This window comes from Quercus lobata, chromosome 5 (assembly GCF_001633185.2).
Source record: "Quercus lobata isolate SW786 chromosome 5, ValleyOak3.0 Primary Assembly, whole genome shotgun sequence".
Classification (NCBI taxonomy): Eukaryota; Viridiplantae; Streptophyta; class Magnoliopsida; order Fagales; family Fagaceae; genus Quercus; species Quercus lobata.
In genome coordinates this window covers 69254583-69278701 of record NC_044908.1, presented here as the reverse complement: position 1 = coordinate 69278701, position 24119 = coordinate 69254583, and the positions used below count along the sequence as shown (strand labels likewise).

Genomic DNA, 24119 nt, shown 5'->3' with positions numbered 1-24119 from the left:
ATAATAATAATAATAATAATAAGTGAAGCAAGTTTCTTCCAACGACACCCCTGACCCCACCACCCGTAAGATACTCTTTTTCATGTTTGTTTTAGTTTTTCTATGACTAATGTTTCATGTTTGTTATGTTCTGCTTGATAAGAAGTTATGAGGTTGGTTCTTTTCATTTTTGTGATCATGGGATATCTTTTTTACGATAATGGTTTCTGGGTTTTGTTAGGGGTCGTATGTTTTTCTTTTGTTTTTGGGCAGTGTGCAACTGTGCATGGGGGGCTTCTGTGTTCTGTTTGTTGCATGTAATGTTGATCAGGGTTTGAACTTTTAAGAACTGAGCTTTGGACAATTTGCATAAAAATTTTGTGTTTTACTGATCAGTTTGATTAATGATATCAGTAAATTTGTCTTGTAAGTCATGCTATGATCAATGTTTTTGTTTGATATGTTAACTTATAAGCTAATCGGTGCTCTGTTTACTACTTGTTTTTATGAAATTATGCGTTTGCTAGCCAAGTGATCAATGGGTGAAGATTGTGGTTTATGTTTAAATTTGAGTGATTAACAGCGAGGACGTTTTTTGTTGCTTGTTGTTGATTGCAGTTATAGTGATAATTTCAGGTATATTTTAATAATTTGAGAAGTAAGGGTTAATGTATTTTTCATTATATCAATCAGTGAGTCCTATTTATGATGTGTCTTTTACTGTTTTGATCAATTTAGGAGGGAATTTGTTTGTTGGTGCTGGGTAATGGTAGTTCTTTTTTGTCTTATTGATATTGTGAGTTTCATTAGTTACTCTGATTTCTGTGTGCAAATTCGAATGTATGAGTTCAATTGAACGCGTCAGATTGTCCATATCATGGTAGTACTTGTATGTTGTTCTCTTATTAATTTTTATGGCAGTACTTGTATGCTGTTTTTGTTATTATTTTTACATTTTTGTAAGATTATATAGGGGATAATGACAAAATTAGTAAATGACATGTAATTTAAGTCTGTTGTTGATGGAGCATTATACCCTATTTGATCATGGCATTGGTGCCGCATTCATTGCAAAGTGGCCATGTGACATGCATGAAATGAGTTTTTCAGTGACTTGTCTATTTCCTGTTATTTTTAAGCTTTAGTAGAGACTTTTCATGTTTGATCTATATTTCTTTTTATCCACTTTAGTTGTTGTATATGTGATTCCAGAACTGTTGCTTATTAGTTGATGTGGTTCACAACATATTTACACTTGGAAAGGAAAAAAAAAGTTCTTTTTAATTTTGTCTTTATTTTGGAGTAATTGAAGTTTTTAAGTCCTTGGTAGTTGGTGCCATAACTAACATCATATAGTTGAATACACTTAAACAGTGAATCATATAGTTCATTGAATGAATTGAAAGTTAGACATTTAAGAATGGTGATTCTCTTATCAACATAATTTAACAATTTAAAATCAAGTTTTTTCTTTGGATATCTAAAAGAATTGAAAGTTAGACATTTAATTTATTTCCATTCCTCTTAGAAATTTGAATCTTCTGTAATTCATTTGTCATATTTAAAATAGTTTTTTGGTAGCTATCTTTAGCTTCTGCATTCAGTTTCTATATAAATCAAGCTCATGTTAATAGAGGATGATATGGTTGAACATTTTCTTGCTGAGGAATAAGACACCTAAGCAGTGTGGTTCCTATAAATGGATAATGGGACGTTAATTAGAAAACATCCAAGTTTCTTATGACCAAAATTGGTAAACTTCGACATTTTTTGAAATGGGCTCTACTTCATGCACCATTAGTCTCATTGATTTTTTTAGATTTTCTTAAAAAGTTTTCAATATGTTTACTTACAAGCATGTTTTCTTCCTCCACCCTAAATCTCTTTTCTAGTCAATTCAGTGAAGTAGTAGCTGTACAACCTTTTTGAAATGCTTTTAAATCAGGCCTGTAGTTCTACTCACAAGAGACTTTACCAGCTAAATCTGGCAGGCTTTGATTGAAGTTGGCTTTTAAATATTTATACAAATATCTCCAAAGTTATTTTAAGTCTCCTATTAATTTTACGATTTACTTCTTAGCATTTTCTTGAGGCATCCAAGATTAATTGATGGGCATGAGTACTTGGGCATGCCATGCACATAAACTTTGTTGGTTAAGGAGTGAGAGGGGCATTTTGCATGTTTCTTGTTATGCCTTCTGGATTTTACAATCAGCAGGCTTTTCATACAGATCAATTTTTATTCAGATTGCTTTGCTACAAAATTAATTTCTGTACTTGATGAATTTTTTAAGGGTGTCCAGTCTTCTTTCTTTTAATGATTTTGGTTTGCTATATAGGATGTATGAACAATGACTTGTATGAAGAGCAAGTCTCCCATGGAAAATGATTTGTATGAAGAGCAGCAATTCCCATCTGGTCTCCTCACTGGCATATGTTTTAATATTGCATCTAAAAAGGATACAGTAAGTATTTTAATGAACTTATTTTTTTTTAAAGAAATATTCTTGTTCATTCTTCTAGTCTGCAGATTGAATCATCACTCATTCACATGAATTGATGCCCAGAAAATTAGTAGCTTTTAATACTAAATAAATTAAAAACGGTAACTTATCTCCAATTTGGGATGGCAGTGGGTTGGGTTAAGTAATCAACCAGCCCAGTTTTAAGATAATTGGGGGGTGAGGTTGGACTTTGAGGAATCAAACGGAAGTCAGGTTCAGTCTTAGAATATATATTTTTTGATAATCAGTCTTAGAATATATATATATATATATATATATATATATTCCTGGTATTGTGTTTGCTACTTGTTCGTTGAATCTTTTTGTGATATTGTAACAGGAGAAGATATCTGTTCTAGCAGTTGATGCAGTTAGTGACCTCTCTGATCCTAAGTTGGGAGTCCCAAATCTGTCTAATGAATGCTTGACATGTGGTGCTAAAGATACTAAAAACTGTGAAGGTTTGACGTGCATTTATTATCAAAATAATGTTGTGTGATGAGTTTCTTTTCTTTGTACTTCTACTGGAAATTGTTCTAAAGTAATGCAGTTATTGTGTTTTTAAGGTCATTTTGGGTTTATCGATTTCCCATTCACCATAGTCCACCCTTTTTTTCTATCCGAAGCTGCAAAGATTTTGAACAAAATTTGCCCAGGATGTAAATCTATCAAGCAAGAACTTCAGGTCAAGGTACGGTACCTCACTCCTTGAGCTGAACAGTAGGTTTTTTTTTTTTTTTTTTTCAAATAAATTTTTTTATGCTTTGTATTCCAGCTCACTGCTAGATTTATTATATGATACAGCATTGAATGCGTTATTAAAGGGAGATGCAGTTTTTTCTATTTATATCTTATTTATCCTGAATGCATTTCTCAAACATTGTTAGTTTCTTAATGTTAGTTGGGATAAAAGTAGCTGTATCAGCCCTGATATAAATATGAAAGAATCTTTTCCAAAAGTCTTGGGTTAAACCTAGTTTTGAATTTTTTTTTGCAAACTGCATCTCCCTTTTTTACTTTCCTGATAAATTTGTATCATTTGTATGATATGGAACCCCTTTTTTTCCGGAGTAATATGTTTTATTGTGAAAGAAAAGCAGAAGGATATGACTCAAGTACAGCAATAATATTCAAAAGCCACTAATAATTTACGATCTAAAATTCAAAAGGTTAGGACAATCTAACAGGGAGGAAAAGATTCAGACCCATCACTTTCATCCACTCAAAAGTGACTCAGGAAAATACTTTAGCTTATTGATAGTAAGCTCATTAAAGATCCTAAAAACATACATGAACTGCACTATCTAAAATTCTTGTATTTTATGCAGACCATTGTGGAGAAAAATTTCTTGTATACATGCTATCAATTAACATTCACCCCATTTTGAAGATTTTAATGTAGACTAGTTTAATTTTAAGTTGAATGGATATTTCCTAGTCATCTGCTTGTAGTTGATGGTGTCTTATGCTTGGCTAATCATGCATGTAGCTGGATGGGGATTCAGCATTTGATCATAATCAACCTAAGGGTTGCAAATATTGTGTGGTAAGTTTTCTATACTCTTATTAATCTTCTTTGCCTTTTTTGCTTGCGTGATTTTAATATTTTGGGACTAAACCTTTGTTGTTGTTTGTCACTTTTGTAATAAACAGGGAAATTCAACAGAGTGGTATCCAACAGTAAAATTCAAAGTTTCCACTAATGAACTCTTTAAAAAAAGTGCAATTATGGTAGAGGTAAATGAAAGGTTGCCAAAGAAGTCTCAGACAGAAAGTTTAAGGAGTCTACCAGCTGATTTTTGGGATTTTATTCCAAAAGATGATAATCAAGAAGAAAGTAATTTGAAACCAAATAGAAGGGTTCTATCACATGCCCAGGTAGCATAGCCTTCCTCAATAGATTTTAAATCTGCTGTATTCTTTAATTTTAGGAAGAGTAGGCATAATATGACACCAATAAATATCACACCATCCTTGACACAACACCTTTACTATCTTTTCAAATTGGTGTTGCCTTTACAAACCATTCTCTGTGCTGTTCACTGACAATATACTGAATTGTTTGATTTGGTTTTGTTCTAATTGCTGTCACAATTAGGCATACTGTTCCTATGCCAACCCGAAAGGTCTATGATGCACCCTTTATTATGATTCCTTATTTTTGTTTTTCAGGTTCATTATTTGTTGAAATCTGTAGATCTTAAGTTCATCAAAAAGTTTGTTTCGAGGACAGATTCACTTTTCCTAAACTGTTTTCCTGTGACACCAAATTATCATCGTGTGTGTGAAATTACACATACAATTCCACAGCAATTATTCTTTGTAAGAATTCTCTCATTCACTCTTCTCATTGTTTTGAAACAGATTTCAAATCACATCATCTTGCAAGATTTCTGGTTAATGCTCTCTTGCATTGATTCTGATTAATTGTTGTAGGATGAACGGACCAGGGCCTACAAGAAATTGGTTGGTTTTACCGGGACAGCTAATGAGTTGGGTTCTCGTGTTCTGGACTGCCTGAAATTTTCAAAGGCAAGCTGCACAGCCTTGATTTCTTCTAGTTTTTGAGTCAGATTTTTTGTGTATCATTATGCATCTTGCTTATTTTTATATTCCTAACATGCAGTTAAGCTCAGGCAAGTCATCTAATAATGTTTTGGCTTCTGCCCAACAAAAAAACGGTACAGATCCTTCCAGCTCTTCTGGGTTGAGATGGATCAAAGATGTTGTTCTTGGGAAGCGAAGTGATCATTGTTTTCGCATGGTTGTTGTTGGCGATCCATATATCAAGCTCAGTGAAATTGGTATACCATGTCATATTGCAGAGCAATTGCAAATTTCTGAGAGTTTGAATAGATGGAACTTTGATAAGTTCATTGTTGACTGTACACTATCTTTTATTGAGAAGGGAAAGGTTTATGTTCGCAGAAAAGGTGAATTGGTTTGTGTCCATCATATTAATGAATTTCATATTGGGGACACAATGTATAGGCCCCTGAATAATGGAGATATCGTGTTGATAAATAGGCCTCCATCCATACATCAACACTCCCTTATAGCTTTATCTGTCAAGGTCCTGCCAATAACTTCAGTTGTTTCCATAAACCCACTTTGCTGTTCTCCTCTTCGCGGGGATTTTGATGGTGACTGTCTTCATGGCTATGTTTCTCAATCAATTGATGCTAGAGTTGAACTTAGTGAGCTTGTTGCTTTAGATAGGCAAGTAATAGATGGGCAAAATGGTAGGAACCTGCTTTCACTAAGTCAGGATAGTTTAACTGCTGCTCATTTGATCATGGAGGATGGGGTTTCCTTGAACCTTTTTCAACTGCAGCAGCTACAAATGTTTTCCCCATATCAATTTCCGTTGCCTGCAATCGTCAAAGCTCCCTCACTTAATGGTTCTGTTTGGACTGGCAAGCAAATATTCAGCATGCTTCTGCCCCCAGGGTTTGATTATGTTTTTCCTTCAAATGGTGTTCATGTTAGTAATGGAGAGCTTTTATCTTCTGAGGGATCGTTTTGGCTATGTGACAATGATGGCAACCTTTTTCATAGTCTTGTCAAACATTGTCGGGGTAAAGTAGTTGACTTCTTGTATGCTGCTCAGGAAGTTCTTTGTGAGTGGTTGTCTATGCAGGGCTTGAGTGTTTCACTTTCAGACTTGTACCTCTGCTCTAACTTACGCTCCCGGAAAAACATGATGGATGAAATAAATTTTGGTTTAAAAGAAGAAGAGCAGACCTCTAATTTCAAACTGTTGATGATAGATTCTTTTCAGGATTTTCTTGCCAAAGGTGATGAGGAGAATTCTGTGGTTCTTGATGTGGAGCATTTCTATTATGAGAAGCAAAAATCTGCAGCACTATGTCAAGTCTCTGCTGATGCTTTCAAGCAAGTGTTTCAGGATATTCAAACTTTAGTCTACAAATATGCTAGTAAGGATAACTCATTTCTGGTTATGTTTAAGGCTGGAAGCAAGGGTAATTTGCTGAAATTGGTTCAGCATAGCATGTGTCTTGGCTTGCAACATTCAATGGTTCCGCTATCATTTAGAATCCCCCGCCAACTTTCATGTGCTTCCTGGAATAATCGAAAGGCACATGATTCAGTCCAGAAGGTTGAAAATTCTCCTGAACATGCTGGATCTTACATCCCATATGCTGTGGTTGAAAATTCCTTTCTGGCGGGCTTGAATCCTTTCGAATGTTTTGTTCATTCAGTAGCAAGTCGAGATAGTTCTTTCAGTGCCAATGCAGATCTCCCTGGGACTTTGAACCGAAGGCTTATGTTCTTAATGCGCGATTTGTATACCGCATATGATGGAACAGTTAGAAATGCATATGGGAATCAGCTTATTCAGTTCTCTTATAATATTAATAAGGACAAATCAACTCCAAATAGCAGCACCCATGACTTATTTAGTGAGAGTGTTGATGATGATGATGCCATTGGTGGCCAGCCTGTGGGTTCATGGTCTGCTTCTGCCATTTCAGAAGTGGCATATAGTGCTTTGGATCAACCAATTAGTCTACTTCAAACTTCTCCATTGCTGAATCTAAAGGTACTCTTCCTGCTCTTGTGCCAGGGTTAACATATGGTTTTTTATTCTTCTTTTTTGGGGGGAATATCTGAGGGTATTTGGCTCAGTCAATTGCTGATGTTGAATATTTGCAGAGTCATGTTAAATGAATTCTAAAAAATTACACACCAATCAACATGCAATTGACTGAATCTACTTTTAATAAATAAGAATCCCCTCCCCTCCGAGAAGCAGTTCACCTGAACATGTGTTCCAACCATCTTTAATGTCTTATGATGCTCCAACGTTCTTATTTGACAATTTTTTTTCATAAGTATTCTCCATTCTCCAAAGGTTGAATTTGGAGTTGTCGTTTGAATCTATGGCCAATGTTAGACTGAAGACAAGGATTATTCTCTTGACTAAGACATTGATGGCAATGGATTGTACTTCTTAGTCGTGTAATTAAGATCTAGACAATTTAATTTCTAGGAAAAAATTCTTAGTTAAATTGGAACGGAATACCCAGAATTAATATTTATTGGATTTCAGAAGTTAGACTTGGAAAGGGAGAGCAATGTATCTGAGAACTTATATATGATATATGTAATAAGAAAATTAAACCGGAGCTTCATGTGGAGAGAGAGAGAGAGAGAGAGATTGTGCTTTTTTTTTAAGGGTAAGATATTATACAAAAGTTACATCTTGAAAATTATCTGATTAGTTTTTGTTGCCTAGTATATGAGGATTTGGATATTTTAATGCTTATTTAAACTAACATTATAATACTTATTTTTTGTTCAGTGTGCCTTTATTTAGTTTCCATGTATGTGTCTTACATATTCATTTAGATTTGAGCTCTCCTGTTATATAAATCTGCCTATAAATGTGTGGCAAAAGGGGAATGGAGCTCATATTGTATCAACTTTTACTGTCATCTTAATCATGTAGGAGATCATTTGTTGATCGTATAGCTTTAAAAAAATTTTAATTTGACATGTAGTAGCTAGGGTGCCAAATTCAGTCTAACCTGAAAGACTTGAGTATATGAACTTGGTTGCATAGTCAGATTTGCAGTTGCGTATGTTTGTTTCAATGAACATACTGGTACCTGTAAGGGTAGATGGTCAAGTGACTGTATCCATTGTTGAATGTCATGTTCTAAGGCTTAAGAGTATCTTATTCTTTGTAAAATAAAACACCAAATTTGCTGAAGTGAAGCCTATTATAATTCAGTTTTCCAAAGTGAATAGAAAACACAAGGATTTTTTTCCTGCTAGAAAACACATGCCTAAATGCAGGAGGCCATTAATATCAAGAGATTAATTTAAATAAAATGGAACCACATGAACTTATACCCTTACAAGGTTCACTCCTCGAGTTTCTTAATGTAATTAAGAATTTTAAATAATGTATTACAACTAATTAAGAAATTCAAATCTGCTTATCTCATTTGAGCAGGTAGTCTAATCACCTAAAAAATACTGTTCCTTTTGATGTTTCACGTATGGTAGTTATCCAAATTTTACATGACTTTGTTAGTGGTCTATGTAGCTAGTGGTCCAGTAGATTGTTGTTTCTTTCTTTTGTGTTGAAGTAGGGCATGACCTGTCCATTGACATTCATTACATTGGTTCCTCGCTAATCTGCATGCATTTTTAGATTTTTATGTAGTTTTGCATTTTTGGACTTATCATTGGGTGATGTTCTAGTTGATTAAATGTATTTATAATTATGTCACGATAATTCTTGACAGAACTTTTGTGATCTGGGTTAATTATGCAGAATATACTGGAATGTGGTTCAAGAAAACATAATTCCGACACAACTTGGTCAATATTTTTTTCTAAGAAACTTGGAAGACGGACGCATGGTTTTGAGTATGGAGCCTTGGAGGTTAAGAATCATTTGGAGAGACTAATATTTTCAGACATTGTGTCTACTGTCATGATAACGTTAGCTTCTTTTTCTCTCCTGTTTCATGTTTAATATTAACAATGACTACATAGTTTCATCTGATATTAATTAATGTGATTCTGTGTGTATTAGCTTTTCTCCACAGACTTGTAGCAAGACACATTTCAGTCCTTGGGTCTGTCATTTTCATTTATGCAAGGTATTACAATCTTGCTATCCATATCTTTTCTACATTTATGCGAGTCCCAGATATCAGGTATAAATATATGTACTTTCAGGAAATTGTGAAGAGAAGGGGATTAACAGTACATTCAATCATGAGTTCCCTTCACAAGAGGTGTAATTCTTCGGAAACAGAATCAGAATCAAATCTTCCCAACTTGCAAATATTGAGCGAGTAAGCTTCTCCTTCTGTTTGATTAAAAGATTTAGTTAAACTTACCATTGGGGATTTTTTTTCATGTTCATTTTTTTGGTAGATTCTTCCTATGTTTCTGTTGTTTTCACTGATTTTTTAGTATGAAGTGGACTTCTTTTTACAAATTAGAAAACATCATATATTTGTAATAACTGGTAGAAATTAATATGGCTACATTTAGGAGTATTGTCACATGTTACAGCAAAACAATTAATGTCTAAATAAAATGAAAAGCTTGGATGCTACTAGTTATCATTCTACTACTGCCTAAATTTTTTGAGCTGTTGAAAATAATATGAAAATGAGTCTACATTTTACCTAAAGAAGAAAAGCAAAACCAAAACTGAGCATCTAGCCCATTAAATTGTTGTAGTTAAATTTCACCTATTATATATCAAGTGTATTCAATATTTATAATTTGGAAAAATGTCAAAATTCAAAAACATTCCTTGGGGTTTCAATTCTTCATTGTAAATCCTTGAGGTTTTCATATTTGTGAAATTAACCCCTATGCTAAAATTTCGTCAATTTTAGTGATGGAAAGTGGTTACCTGCAATTAAAAAAAAAAGTTAAAATTTAATAAATTAAATTTTTGAAAAAAAATACAAAAGATATAAAAAAATAATAATTCCCTTAAAATGATAAATTCAGACCTAAAGGCACAAATTAATTAATCTTAATGCAACATTAATTCGTTTTTCTTTTTTGAAAAAAAAAATTATATATATTTTTTGCTAAATTTAATTTTTCAAAATGATTTTATTGTTTTAAAAAAAAATTATTAAATTTCATATTAGTTTTAGTAAATTTTATATCAAATGAAAATTATGTAATAAACCTGGTCACCTGTAATCATCACTTAAACTGAGGGAATTTTAACATAGATTAGGGATCAATTTCACATATATTAAAACCTTAGAGAGTTAGATGGAAATATTGAAATCCTAAGGGGTCAGTTTGCAATTGACCCAAACCCTCTTGGTGATTTTTGCATTTTGGCACTGGAATAATTCAGGAACAACCCCCCCCCCCCCTTTCTTATGGTGTATTGGTAAAATACGAAAACCCCCTAAACTTTCGAAGGTAACACTTAACCCCCTTAGAGTATTGTTTTATGTGTAAACCTTAAGTATGTAACTCCCTAGGGTTTTGGAGTGTAACACAAAGCCCACATGTAGTATTGTCACATGAGCAACTCACCGTTTATTTGTACATATGTTTAATGTTTTATACATAAAATGATATAACAAAGGGTAAGTGTTATATTCAAAACTTTAGGGGGTTCCATGTTTTAATGAGAAACCACATGGGGTTTTTGTGTACTTTTCCCTTATACTGTTTTAGAAAAAGTAAATGATATAAATTTACAGGAAATTACGTAAAAATTTTATTCTAACTCTACACTATTTATTTGTGTTGATTGGTGATTACTCATGCAACTATTCAATTAAACGAAAATAACCTGAAATTGCATATAAACGATCCTATGTTTATTGTCTATACATATACTTACAAAAAATTATATTATCAATTTGAACAGTGTAAAGTCAGTTTTTTTTTTTTTTTTTAAAAAAAACTAATGCTGCATAGTCGACATTTTTACATGTAAAGCATATGGTAATAATTAGGCTGAATATAATATTAATGTGCCAACTATAGATGCTAGCAGAAAGCATCTTTAAACAACATGCTTAGAGGATAGTCATATTAAATTGATGTGACTCATGCATCCCAAATGTAGTAATCAGTCATGGAATGAAGCTGTAGCAGTCTCATTGAATAATTCTCTTTGTTAGATCAATTTATATGTTTGAAATTGAAAATTTTGATCCTATGCTCTTACAATATCCATTTTGACTGGTACTCCAAAGTTTATTTGTAATACACACTTAGTACAGTCCATTCTGTTTTTCAGCATATTATGATTTGTTAAGGTTTGGAAATCTAGATAAACATAAAGTCAGGTCTCAAAATTGTAGTTGCATCTGTTGTGCCACATGCCCCCCCCCCCCCCCCCCTTTCTTTTAATTCCATGATTCAATTAGTTTTCTCATCAATTAATCTAATAATTTGTTTCAAATTCAAACAAAGTTTATTGTAAACTAGCCTCTAAGCACGCACTCACGCTCGTTCTCAAAAACTCTTATATTTTTTTTTGGTAAAGGTTAATAATTGGATAGGAAGATAAATGTGAGGATGATTTTTTATTTTTTGTTTAACTTGTTTTTCTTTAAAAAAAAAAAGAAAAAAAGAAAAGTAAATGTATAGTTGCTTTGAAGAAATGGGTTAGTGGGAGAGTGATCCTATTTTGTAGGAAACGTTTTAGGAGAGAGTTAGAGATATATTTTTGCAGTATTATTCTCAAGTTTTGCCCCTACTTAAACCTAGGCTGTAGGGGTATTTTGGAACCAAAAAAATGTCCAGTCCAAATAGGAAAAGCCCATTAAATATTAGCATAGATAAAAAATAGTCCGTAATTGCTAACTCAAATGGTACTTCCCTCTCTCACAAGTGCGGATGGAGGGTAAGATTGTGGGTTTACAAGCCATTGGGTGAGTGTATCTTATGAATAAGGTAAAAAATGAAATAAATAATCTCTCCATTCATAGTGTTTTATCCCAAAAGTTCATGTTCCTTTTATCTCTCTGCCTCGCTCTCTCTCTCTATGCATGTAATGATTTTATTTTTTGGCCGCTTTTGGAAAAGACTATTTTTTTTAACTTTTGATATGTTACTCATGCTTTAATACCAAAATGAAAGTATGACCATGATCTTACAAAAGTACCTTGGTTTAATATTATAATATTCCCTTTTGACTTGGTTGATTAAATGGCAGCGATTGTTCTGTAGTTGAGACACAGAAGGAAGACAATGATGCATTTTGCATCACTGTCGCAATACCTGAAATTTACAAGACTCCTTTAGCATTGGATTCAGTTAGAGACTCCTTCATACCTTTCATTCTTCAAACAGTTGTTAAAGGTTGGTAGCGCACTAAAGCACCTCTATATATTTACTAAGCCATTCCATTTCAAGATATAGACTTGTGCATATTCTATTTATTGTTTGCTGAATATGTCATTCATGCTTGTTTTGTATTTATTTATACTCATTTTCACGTTTCTTGAATTTTCTTTAGGATTCCCTGAGATAAAGAAAGTGGACATTTTATGGAATGATCAACCTAAAGTATCAAGACGTCATCATGGTTCGTTTAGTGAACTCTACTTGAGAGTTGCTATGTCAGCAGGCTGTGATACAACAGATCTTGAGAGTTTAATTTCGAATGATTGTGTCCAAATGACGGATATGATCGACTGGTCGCGCAGTCATGCAGATAATGTTCATGATATTGTTTTGGCCTTTGGAATAGAAGCTGGATGGAAATATTTTCTTGAGGTGTATTCTGTTGCCTAAGATTTGTTTTTTTCTTTGGTTTCTAGGGGGAGGGGAGTGGATTTGCATTTCAAATTTCAAGGTAACTGATACTTACTCTTAACTACTACTATGTCTTTTCATGTGCAGAGTTTAGAAGTTGCAATATCTGATGTTGGAAAGTCCATACATCCTCAACATTTGGTTCTTGTTGCTGATAGTCTATCCGCTACAGGAGAGTTTGTTGGCTTGAATGCAAGAGGCATTGCTCGACAAAGAGAACATGCATCTGTCTCATCACCCTTCATGCAAGCGTGCTTTTCTGTTAGTTCTCACATGTGTTTTTCTTTATTTTGGTATTGCCGTGATTCTTTTAATGAAAATTATTTGTAGGCATGTAATCCTGACTGTCTTCCGTTTTTTGTGCAGAACCCTGGTGCTTGCTTTCTTAATGCTGCTAAGGCTGGAGTTGTGGATAATCTTAAAGGAAATCTTGATGCATTGGCATGGGGAAATGTGCCTTCTACAGGGACTGGTGGCCACTTTGACATTCTATATTCTGGGAAGGTAGATATTATATTGTTCTTGCAGATAAAATGTCTTCAGTAACTTCACCAATTCAGGGGTTTTAATAAAACAGCTCAATTCTGAGTGAGCACAAGAAGGGATTTATGCAGGGGATTTGGCTAAAGTTTAGTTAAGAAATGTTTATTTGGATCCCTCCTTTATAATCCTTCATCTAAGTTTAGGAACAGAAAAATTTTAAGGCATAAATTATGCTATTAGGATTCTAGTTGTGGATGTTGTCTCCCTGTAATGCTTTTGATAATTTTTAGAACAAGTGGGGCAGGGAGCTACAAGGCTTTTGGTAAATTGTAAATTGTCTCCATATAATGCAAAAGTCTTGAAATTTCAAAGATCCATCCAAATCCATCCAAATGCAGCCTAAGACTATATGCTTAACATATGAATGTGTAAAGACCCCATTGTGATGATAATAGGTTTGTCTTCCTTTTTTCCCTTCCCTTTTCTTTTGTGCATCTTTTCTTTTTAGGATGATAAAAGATTTCCATAGGAGTCATCGACCCTATTAAATTCTTTCTAAAGGATGTTTAACGAAGCTCTGACTGGTGCATTAATAAGTTTTGTTGAGATTTACTGAACTTGAAATTTGAAAAGTTGTTGAATATTTATTTTATTAACACTTGTGTTAAAATGAAACTGAATTATTGTCTTTAAGGTTCTTTGAGATGTGAGTAGTAGTCCCTAGAGAGAACATACTTCACTAAGCATCCATGTCTGTCAGTTTTCATTTTTCTGTCTTATCCTTGTCCTTAAATTGGTCAAAGTCTTGTTTAATATGCAAATATACAGAGTGATACTCAACTAACTCTATGGAATGTAGTTTGTTAGGAGTTTTTTTTTTTTTTTTTTTTTTTTTAAATTTATTTACTCATGAGCAAGCTCTATGAAAATTTACATTTTCACTATGTATTTCCTTTAAAAAAATATTTTTTTCATAGCAAGATTTTTCTTTTTTCTTTCAATGATCTAATTTATTTCAATCCCAACTATTGTTCCTCAGATGCCTGAGCTTGAGAACCCTGTAGATTTTAATAGCCTGATGGGCAGGCAAACTATTTCTGATAAGCAGAATGTAAAGGCTGAAACACTTGAATGCAACAGTATGTCTGATAATTCTGGTGCTCAGCCTGTCTACAAGTATGGCGATCTTGCAATGGAAGGCCTTAAAAAGTTAGAAAGCAAAAATAATTCTGTATTAAAAAGGGTTTGGACACCAAATGATATTCTGAATCTGTCCCATGCGTTGAAGCAGATATTGCACAAGTAAGTCAATACCTCCAATGATTCTCCTCTCTTTTAATTATGTCCATTGCATTGTTTTCTGTCATGTTACTCTAATTGGTTTCTTATAAATATTTTAGTCATCTTTTTTTACTAATTTCTCACTCATCATTATTCATTCTTTCCTTGCTCTATGGGACTCTAAACAAGAATATTGTTTCTTTCTTTTCAACTTATAGCATAACCATGTAGAAAAAATCATATTTATATGACATTAGTGATTTTTATATAATGATTCACGTACCTGACATTCTTTGGGACTAGTTCTTAGTTCTTACCCTCAGCAAAAAGCATTAGCAAATAATCTACATCTATATCTATCTATATAATCAATATCAATCAATATCTATTTAATAAATCATTAAATGAGTTAATTTATTTATTTGTTCCAAATCTGTTAGTACGTGAAGTCATTTAAGCTTTTTTTTTTTTTTTTCCAAATCAATATTAATCAAACAATAAGATCTTTTAAATTATGCATCTTTGAATGTTTTCATTAATTTTTAATAGTAAAAAGAACATTTAAATGATATTGTTTACTAACTAAAAAATTTATAAAGTAACATGATTGATTAATATCACATCAGCAACATTATAAACAAATTCCTACTTACTTTTAGTGATATTGTAGTTAGTACAAACTTTCTACATAGTACATGTAAGTCTTACAAATCTATATAATATCTAAAAGCGGAATATTGTTTACTAACTAAAAAATTTATAAAGTAACATGATTGATTAATATCACATCAGTAACATTATAAACAAATTCCTACTTACTTTTAGTGATATTGTAGTTAGTACAAACTTTCTACATAGTACATGTAAGGCTTACAAATCTATATAATATCTAAAAGCGAAAATGTAACATTTATTGTTGTTACACTCATTTTGAATCACATCAACATTTTGGTCAATTTTGGTCCACATTAGTCCATTTCTATCATCTCTTGTCCATTTAGTTCACTTCAGTCCAATTTAGTCAATTAAGGTCCATTCCTTTCACTTTGGTTCATTCAGTCCATTTCAGTCCCATTTGGTTCAATTTGATCTATTTCAATCCACTTTGATGTATTCAGTCCATTTCGGACTAATTGAGCCTTAAATTGATTCTATTTTTTTTTAGGTTTCCTTTTTTAGTTATGGGCTCAAAATAATAAAATGATATATTTACAGAAACAAAGAAATGGAAATTACTTTTATTCAAAAAGTTTTAAAGAGAATAAACTATCTTTAACAAATTTCAAAGAACAACTTCTTTATTATACCACATTACAAACTAATTATATATTCTCATGCATTACGTGAGTCTACTAAAATAATATATGAAATAATGAAAATAATATATGATTAATAAGTCGAGTAATAGTGTCACGGGTTTCTTTCAAATGTTCCCTCTTTTGTGTTGTTGGAAAATAGTTCAATAGTGTTTTTTTAATTACCCATAAATATATATATATATATATATATATATATATATACACACATATTTTAAGTAAGAATAAATTTATTGGAAACAAGAGAATGTTCAAATATATGCAGGGAGTTTATTAAAACTATTCATAAAGCATTGGATTCTGAAATTTAGAACTAAATTTTCAAGAAAAGGACTAGGAATGGACACTGCCTAAGGAAGTAATTGAATCATTCAATAATCTCAAATATAAAGATCAAACTTTCCTTGCCAACATGCAAGTTGAACAAACATTCTTCTGTAGCACAATTAACTTGTTTATGATTACCGCCTTTTCCTATAGAAAATTAAAAAAAAAAAAAAAAAAAATTATTTGGGTGACTAAGAATATGCTAAACTCCAATGAGCTTACCTCAAAATAGCACCTCTCACCTTGGATATAGAAGGTGGAGGCTCACTAGGTACATAGCTTACCCTCCAAAAAAAAGTGCTGCACCACCCCCAAGAAGTTCTCTATTTGAAATTTGACTGATTATCTTAGATATTGGTGGCATTAGAAGATATTGTAGTAGCGAGTTTTCTATTTGAATGTTAATATGCGCACGTATAGGTCTACCGTCTACTGTCTTGCATGTGTAAGGGTCACACCTGATTTTAATTATAAATTGTATGATTTTTAGTGCTTTGCTTTTCATCATTAATATGATTACTTCTTTGAATGATTGACATGCTTACTCTCATTTTTGTAGTGCTCCTTGTCTTCATAGCTTAAGTTCTGTGTGTTTATATAAATTTTTTTTTTCATTAAAATGGGTGGGAGTTCCTTAAATAATTTTACTTTTTTGGTTGTAGGTATCCAATTAATCAAATGGTAAATGACCAAGACAAGTCAATTTTGATGACGGCCTTATATTTTCATCCTCGAAGAGAAGAAAAGTTTGGAATTCGAGCTAAAGACGTACATGCCATAAAGGTATATAAAATTTTATGAGGAAGAAAAAGGAAATAAGTTGGTTTTAAACCTTATGTTTGGATTATTAATTGCTTCTTTTGAAAGTTGGTCCTTGGATAAAAGGCATCTCCTCCTCCAATAGATAAGGGGTGGAGAATTGGGCATGGTAGTGTGTTAACTAAGGGTGTTTGCGGTGCAGTACGGTTTTGGGTCATTTTTAACATCGCGTTTTGTGGTGTGTTTTGTGGTCCTTGGATAAAAGGCATCTTCTCCTCCTATAGATAAGGGGCGGAGAATTGGGCATGGTAGTGTGTTAACTAAGGGTGTTTGCAGTGTGGTGCGGTTTTGGGTCATTTTTAACATCGCGCTTTGTGGTGCGGTTTAATCAAAATCATAATTGTACTACACCTCATTTTTGTGGTCATATTTGCGGTGTGGTTTAGAGTTTAGCCAAAACTATAACTGCACCGCACCTCATTTTTGCGATCACATATGTAATGCGGCGTATAAGATACGGTTTGAAATTGGTATATTTTTCAAATTTCGGGCTTTTCCTGCCCAGCCCAAAACTAATTTTTCCATTTTTTTTGGGCTAAGTTTTAAACTATAGAGCTATTTTTTCTTTATTTTGAGCTGGCTTTCCTAATCAATACTTGCTAGGGTTATTAATTTTTTTTTTAAAATAGGGTTATTAAACTATTAACAATATATTTAATATTAAAAATATATATATATATATATATATATATATATATTTAATATATAGTGAGGGTGCGGTGCACTTTGAGTGGTTTTCTTATTATAAAACTGCAAACTGCACTGCATCATGCGGTACGATATGATGCACTATTACTTGCGGTGCGGTTAAGCCATTTTGCAGGTAATTTTGGTGTAGTTTTTGCGGTTTAGTAAACACCACTGTTAATTGTATTTATCTATAAGAAGAATAAGAAAAAAAAATATATGTTTTTTATATGTCAGTAAGAAAAATTAATACAGGTAAATATTAAATATTGTTCAATAGTGTTGGGTGTTCAAGTTATACAATAAACCCACCGCACACCCTTAGTGCGGTGGTCACTCCACAAGTATAGATGCTTGTGGGGTATGGGGGGCAAGGATTGGGGTTCAAGTCTCCAGAAGGGAGTTTCACACACATATACACTTAAATTAGGCTAGAATAGAAATTTTCTATCTTGTTAAAAAAAAAAATAATAAAAAAAAAAAGTTATACAATAAACATTATTGCATGATAATTGATTGTGTTGTGTAAAAAAATTAAAGGCAATACTCTGCTAGGAACTTGTGCTTAGCTATATGAAGAGTACACTTATTTTGCTTTTCAACTTATTTTCATTGTGCATAGATATAAAAGTATGGAATCAGTACTTGTAATTGACATGATCTAAGAATTATGAGTTACAAAGTTTTTTTTTTTATAAGGGTTTCTTGCTGGTCAAAATTTTCTAAACACACACACACACACACACACACACACATATATATATATATATATATATGCCTACGTATATTTTATTATTCATATTCCATAAATAATTTCAATAATGACTTGCCTTAGTTTACATATACAATTATTTGTAGTTTGATCAATTGTAAAGGGGCCCATTTTCATGGAAAATAATACTCGGAAAGTTTTTTTTTTTTTTTTCATTATTATACATTGCAGTGGCTTGTTAGTAAGATCTCTTTCATATCCACCAGCACTCCCCACCCAAAAAAAAAAAAAAGGGAAAACCCAAGAAATTCCAATTTTTCCATGTTAGCAAAGTTCATTGCTATCATAATGACAATGCTTCTTTCATATGTTTGAACAGAATTATAGAACCCAAAGTAGTGTTTTCTACAATTTATTAGTTAAAAAAGGATAAATAGAAAGCCTGAACCATTTGAATTGTATGTGAAAAAAAAAAAAACCTTTAATTTCCTGCCAAACTGTAATTTTGTATAGAAATGAATACAGCTCAGTTGCATATCATTTAAGATTGAAAATATGGTTTATTTGTGCCTAAACAACTTGCTAATCAAAGGGTCACTACTAATATCCATAATATATGATTTGATTATATGGGATTTTTTCCTTGGACAGCTTCATAATGGTTCTTTCCCCTCCATCTTTTACAGGTTGTTTGTCACCCTAAGTATCAGAATACACGCTGCTTTGAAGTGGAACGAAATGACGGGACAACTGAAGATTTCTCGTACCACAAGTGTGTCATTGCTGCTTTAGAGATCATTGATCCTAAAAGGGCAGAAGCCTATAAATCAAAATGGTTGCAAAACTGCAATTCCTAAGTTTTTCACATCAGAAAATTAAATGTGATCATTCCCACTATTTATCCGAGGCTGAGCTATTAAGTAGTCTTATAAATCTATGACAATGGTGGTGGATCATCGCAATGATTGTTTAGACCTTTCATACCTTTTCAGATATGTACATCTCCATTAAAGCAGTATCTTGTGCACAAGTAGAGGGCTAGTAGAGATGTAAGAGATTTTCTTCTTGTAGTCAACAGTATATCTTTTTCTTTTTAGGTACTACCTTTACTATAACTTCTCTGCCTTGCATGACATCAAGCAAAAAGGCTCTAGTGGAACCAGCAACCAGAATCTTGTAAATGTCAATTACAAATTTCATGATGTGTCTATGATTATGTGTACAGTTGAAACATTCATTTTAACAGCTTTTCTAATAAAATTGTCTTGGCATTTCAGCCAATTTGTTGATCTGGTTTGTTTGCTACGTAGCATTTTCGATGCAAATGATGTATTGGAAGTTATGGCTTTAGATTTATCTCAGACATTGGGGAATTCATATAAACGAACACAAATATTGTGGAATGAGTACTCAAAAATTGTCAATGTGACACTTTGAATTTTGTTTATTTGTTAGTCATAATGTCTTTTGATTTTTTTTTTTCTATAATTATTATCAGTTTTATTATTTTAATCTCTCAGGTGTTGTTTGTTAGTGGCAACAGAACCGATGGGATCATTAATTGTTTGATTTAAAATGCTAGAAATAGGTTTGGAGTTTGGATTTGCTTAAACGATATAACAGATTAAAACAAAGGGTCATTTTATGAATCGCACACAATCCAGATTGCAGTCACAACTTACACACTCGCTTCTTAGCTCATAGTTGTGTGACTTTCTCAATTTTTATTCATGTTGCATATATTGGTAACGCACACACTTTTTTAGGTATTCAAAATCAAAATGTAGATTAATCTTGTTATTAGAAAAAACTAGTAAGTTGTCCGTGCAATGCACGGATAATATTGTATTTTTAGAGAATGTTGTGTATATATTAACATAATTGTTATAGAGCTTTGTTAGTAATGAGTTCTTCGTAAAGAGCAACAAAAAAATAATAATAAAATACCTGTAGCGATTTCTGCGACTTGATGGTGGTGAGAGGCTGGCATGATGATGTTGGCGGCCTCTTAGATTCCTCTATTTCTTTCTCTTACAAATGCTTTGTCAATTTCAGGTCTTTCATTTAACGATCCACAACATTTTCATGTCTCTTTATTTCTCTTTAGGGTCTTATCTGGTTAGTCATATTACTCCTTAATTATTATTATTTTTGCTTTTGTTTTTTAATACTAAAACGGGGGATAAGGTCACATGCTAAGGTTAGTGTTAGTCATGTTACTCCTTAATTATTATTATTTTTGCTTTTGTTTTTTAATGCTAAAACGGTGGGTAAGGTCACACACTAACATGTGCACGTATTGCTAAGTATCAAAATAGGGAGTGGACCCATCTGATTTGATCAAGGAGTGAGTGTGCACGTATTGCTAAGTACCAAAATAGGGAGTGGACCCATCTGATTTGATCAAAGAGTGAGTGTGCACGTATTGCCAAGTGCCAAAATACTACTCTAAGTCTAAGGGGCTCTATTATTGTCAAGTGAAAGTCATTTAGTATTTATTTATTTTTGGGTAAGGTCTCCCTAACCCCTTAAAACAGTTTAAACTTTTTTTGAGTGTATAACTATTGGGAGAAAGTGTATTGGGGTGATCCTAAAGAACTGGTTAGAGATTTCGAATTCTGCATCTCATGAATCTCAGGAACCTTGGAAATTACTAGATTAATGTTGGAGCATTTTAATATTAACTAGTATGTAGGCCCGTGCTACCGCACGGGAATGGATATATTATTAATCATGAGTTTATTCATGTTTAAAAGGCTCAGTTAAATCTAAATTCATATTATTAACCAGAAAATTTCATTAACAAAACTTAGCAGTATATATATTTTACACAGAAAGATGAACCTTGGTGACAATGTTTATCCAAAAGATCCATTCACGCTTTTGAATCTTCAATTTCTATTGGTGATTGAAATTTTCGCAGCTTAAAAAATTTAAAATTAAAAAAAAAAAAAAACTCTCAGAATTGTACTCATTTTGTAGTTTTACGATGGGTCATTTTATAACATGATGGGCATTTGTGTGAAGAAAAAACTTCTGAAGTTTCATGGCTGATAAAAGAAATTCTCTCCAATCTCTTTTTATAGAGAGAGGGGTTTGTGCGTGTTTTTATACATCCTTTATAATTGTATTATCACGAAGCAGGTCCAATGGATTTAGATTGGTACTGCCGATTCCCAAAGCATGAGTGTTTAATGTGTTATTAATTCCATCTCATTGGCTTCTGCACATGACAGCAAAATTAAAAATAATTAGATTGTACACGTGAATAGTAAAATTGGACTTCAATTTCAGATTCTAATTAAACAATTGGAATGATAATATATGATAGTAACAACAATAGGAAAATTCAAATAAAATTTCAAATTAAATTGTAACAATCTAAATAAAAAATTCTAGTAGAAAAACAAGGTGGAGTGATCCACTCCAAGAAGGCGACCAAACTTGCGTAAATATAGAATAATAAATCTCTCTCCGGAAAGTTTACATTGTTCATAACCTTTACCTTCACTAAACATTTTAAAAACATAGTAACTTACATCTGCCATCCAAACATCTACAGCCGGGTCCTCTCCAATTCGCATGAGATTCCATTAATCACTAAGTTCCTTTGCAGCCTGCAAAACGTATCATCCATTGGTCCACAACAGTGCTTTTTTCAATGTTATAGGTGCCAAACCTGAACAAAAAGCCAAATATAAGGATAGTGAATTTTAGGCATAATGTGCATCTAATCACATATTAGAAATTTATAACAAATGTAAAGATGCAAACTTTGTAAGTGAATAGTAAACAAAACTCAGTGTCAGAACCAAGAAGAAAGCACTGTAATCCGAAACTCAATGCAAATGTAAAGATGCAAACTTTGTAAGCAATTTATAACAAAGATGCAAACTCTAGCTTTGCTATCTTTTTGGAAATTATGCAATATACCCAAACCAAGTTCTTATCACCGATATTAATCTCTTTGGTTTTCACGTTTGACTACAAAATCAAGAAAAAACTTAATTAGCACAGTAACTCACTTGACCCGATACATAGAAGTGGTTTTAATGAGAATGAGCTCACATACATTTAGCCATATGATGCAAAATTCAATTTCAATTTCAGATTCTAGACACATGGCATAAAATTAGAGTTCTAATTTGGAATTCAATTTCACACTCTCTCTGCTTCACCTATTATTTTATATATAGATTAGTTAAAAATGGATTTATATGATAATATAAATGTAAAGATGTGAGAGTTAATATGAAAAATAAGGAGTTAGTGAAAATGTGTAATCTTACGTTAAAAATAAGAAATACTATTTTATTCTTTTCAATTGTGGTGATTAATGTGCTGATGTGTATTGAGCAACTATTGAGCTAGATACATTCAGAATATTTTCCATATCCATTGGTGAGTAAATGACCTTTTTAATATGGAAAATAAAAAGTCATTCATCCACTTAATGGATTAGTTATTGAGCCTATTTATTTCTTCAGAAACTCTTTATCTTGTCCATTAATTGTGTAACTCCAGCCCATCAAATTTATGTCTAACAATCAATCTTGTAATACCCACTACATCAGATTTATGGACATAATTAATTAGATTAATTGGAGTAATAATTTCGTGAGGCCCATTGAGTCTATAAATAGACTCATTCAGACCTAATCCAAGTAACTGCAATATACAACGTAACAACGTTAAGACACCAAAAAATCCAACAATTGCAAGCATTCTTATAAACTAAAAAAATAGAGAGATTCGTAGCAAAGAAGGGTGTTCTTTTTGGTAGAGTTTTGGGCTTGAAGGCTTTGGGATTGAACACTTTGTGCAGAGGTTGTTCTACCCATACGACATTTGTTGGATTGTTGTATTCTAGGAGAGACAAATCAAAGAAAGTCTGCACCGGTTACAAAGTTTAGCCAACCAAGGGCTTGAATCTCTTTGAAGAGAGCAAATGTCGCGCCTCAGTCTAAATAGTATTGTGTATTTCTTATCTTCAAATTAATAATATTCAGAATTATTATTCGATTTTTCTTTGTATTATTTCCATTATTATTGTGTTTGCACCAACAATTAATCCTTTGAATATATTTGCATGTTCATCCCAAAGTAAGTCATGATCTAGAACCAAGACACTCAAATGCGCTACCTCAAAATCTATATTTTTATACTATATAAAAATGGAAGTATAGTATTTAATATTGTGATGCTCTAATTAAGGCACCTCATCCGTGACATCATCATTTTTTTTTCTCTCATTTATTATTTACATATTAAAAATATGAATAGAGTGACTTTACCCATTTATTTCAGGTGCGATTTTAACTATACATATAACTTTTCCTTTACATACATACATATATATACTTTAATTTAAATGTTTATAATTAACTACACATTGAAATCAATGAAGAATTAAAAAAAAAAAAAAAAAAACTTTTTCTTTATATATTCATCTACTTTGATTTATATTTTTATTACTAAACAATAGAATCAATGAAAATAATATCTATAAAATGGTATTCACAAATCTTGAGTAATCTTTGATGTAGAAATACAATATTTATGCCAAAAAAAATTTTAAAAAATTTTCCTCGACCTTTATTTTCCCTTTCTACTTGTACTCTAGGTCTTTTGTTTTTATTTTTACTTAACGGAAAAAAAGTGACAATTATCATGTATAAGGCTATTACCAACACTTCTGCTTGGGATTAGCCATCT

General features: G+C 32.3%; 1 protein-coding gene across 1 annotated transcript; it reads left to right on the top strand.

Moving 5' to 3' along the window:
* Positions 1–19673, top strand: LOC115989355 (DNA-directed RNA polymerase IV subunit 1-like). Its single transcript, XM_031113027.1, has 19 exons — positions 1–65; positions 2319–2444; positions 2824–2944; positions 3050–3174; positions 3973–4029; positions 4137–4361; positions 4656–4805; positions 4920–5015; positions 5110–7047; positions 8791–8960; positions 9055–9121; positions 9201–9319; positions 12178–12323; positions 12481–12740; positions 12867–13040; positions 13146–13283; positions 14302–14564; positions 16849–16969; positions 19091–19673. Exons 2-19 carry the CDS (start codon positions 2331–2333, stop codon positions 19259–19261), a joined length of 4455 nt encoding a protein of 1484 aa, XP_030968887.1. The 5' UTR covers positions 1–65; positions 2319–2330; the 3' UTR covers positions 19262–19673.
* The last annotated feature ends 4446 nt before the right edge of the window (positions 19674–24119 follow it).

Coding starts and splice junctions, on each gene's coding strand:
- LOC115989355 (XM_031113027.1), top strand. CDS start 2,331: ATGACTTGTATGAAGAGCAAGTCTCCCATGGAAAATGATTTGTATGAA. Junction 4,362..4,655: donor GGGTTCTATCACATGCCCAG/GTAGCATAGCCT, acceptor TTTGTTTTTCAG/GTTCATTATTTGTTGAAATC. Junction 8,961..9,054: donor GTGTCTACTGTCATGATAAC/GTTAGCTTCTTT, acceptor TGTGTGTATTAG/CTTTTCTCCACAGACTTGTA.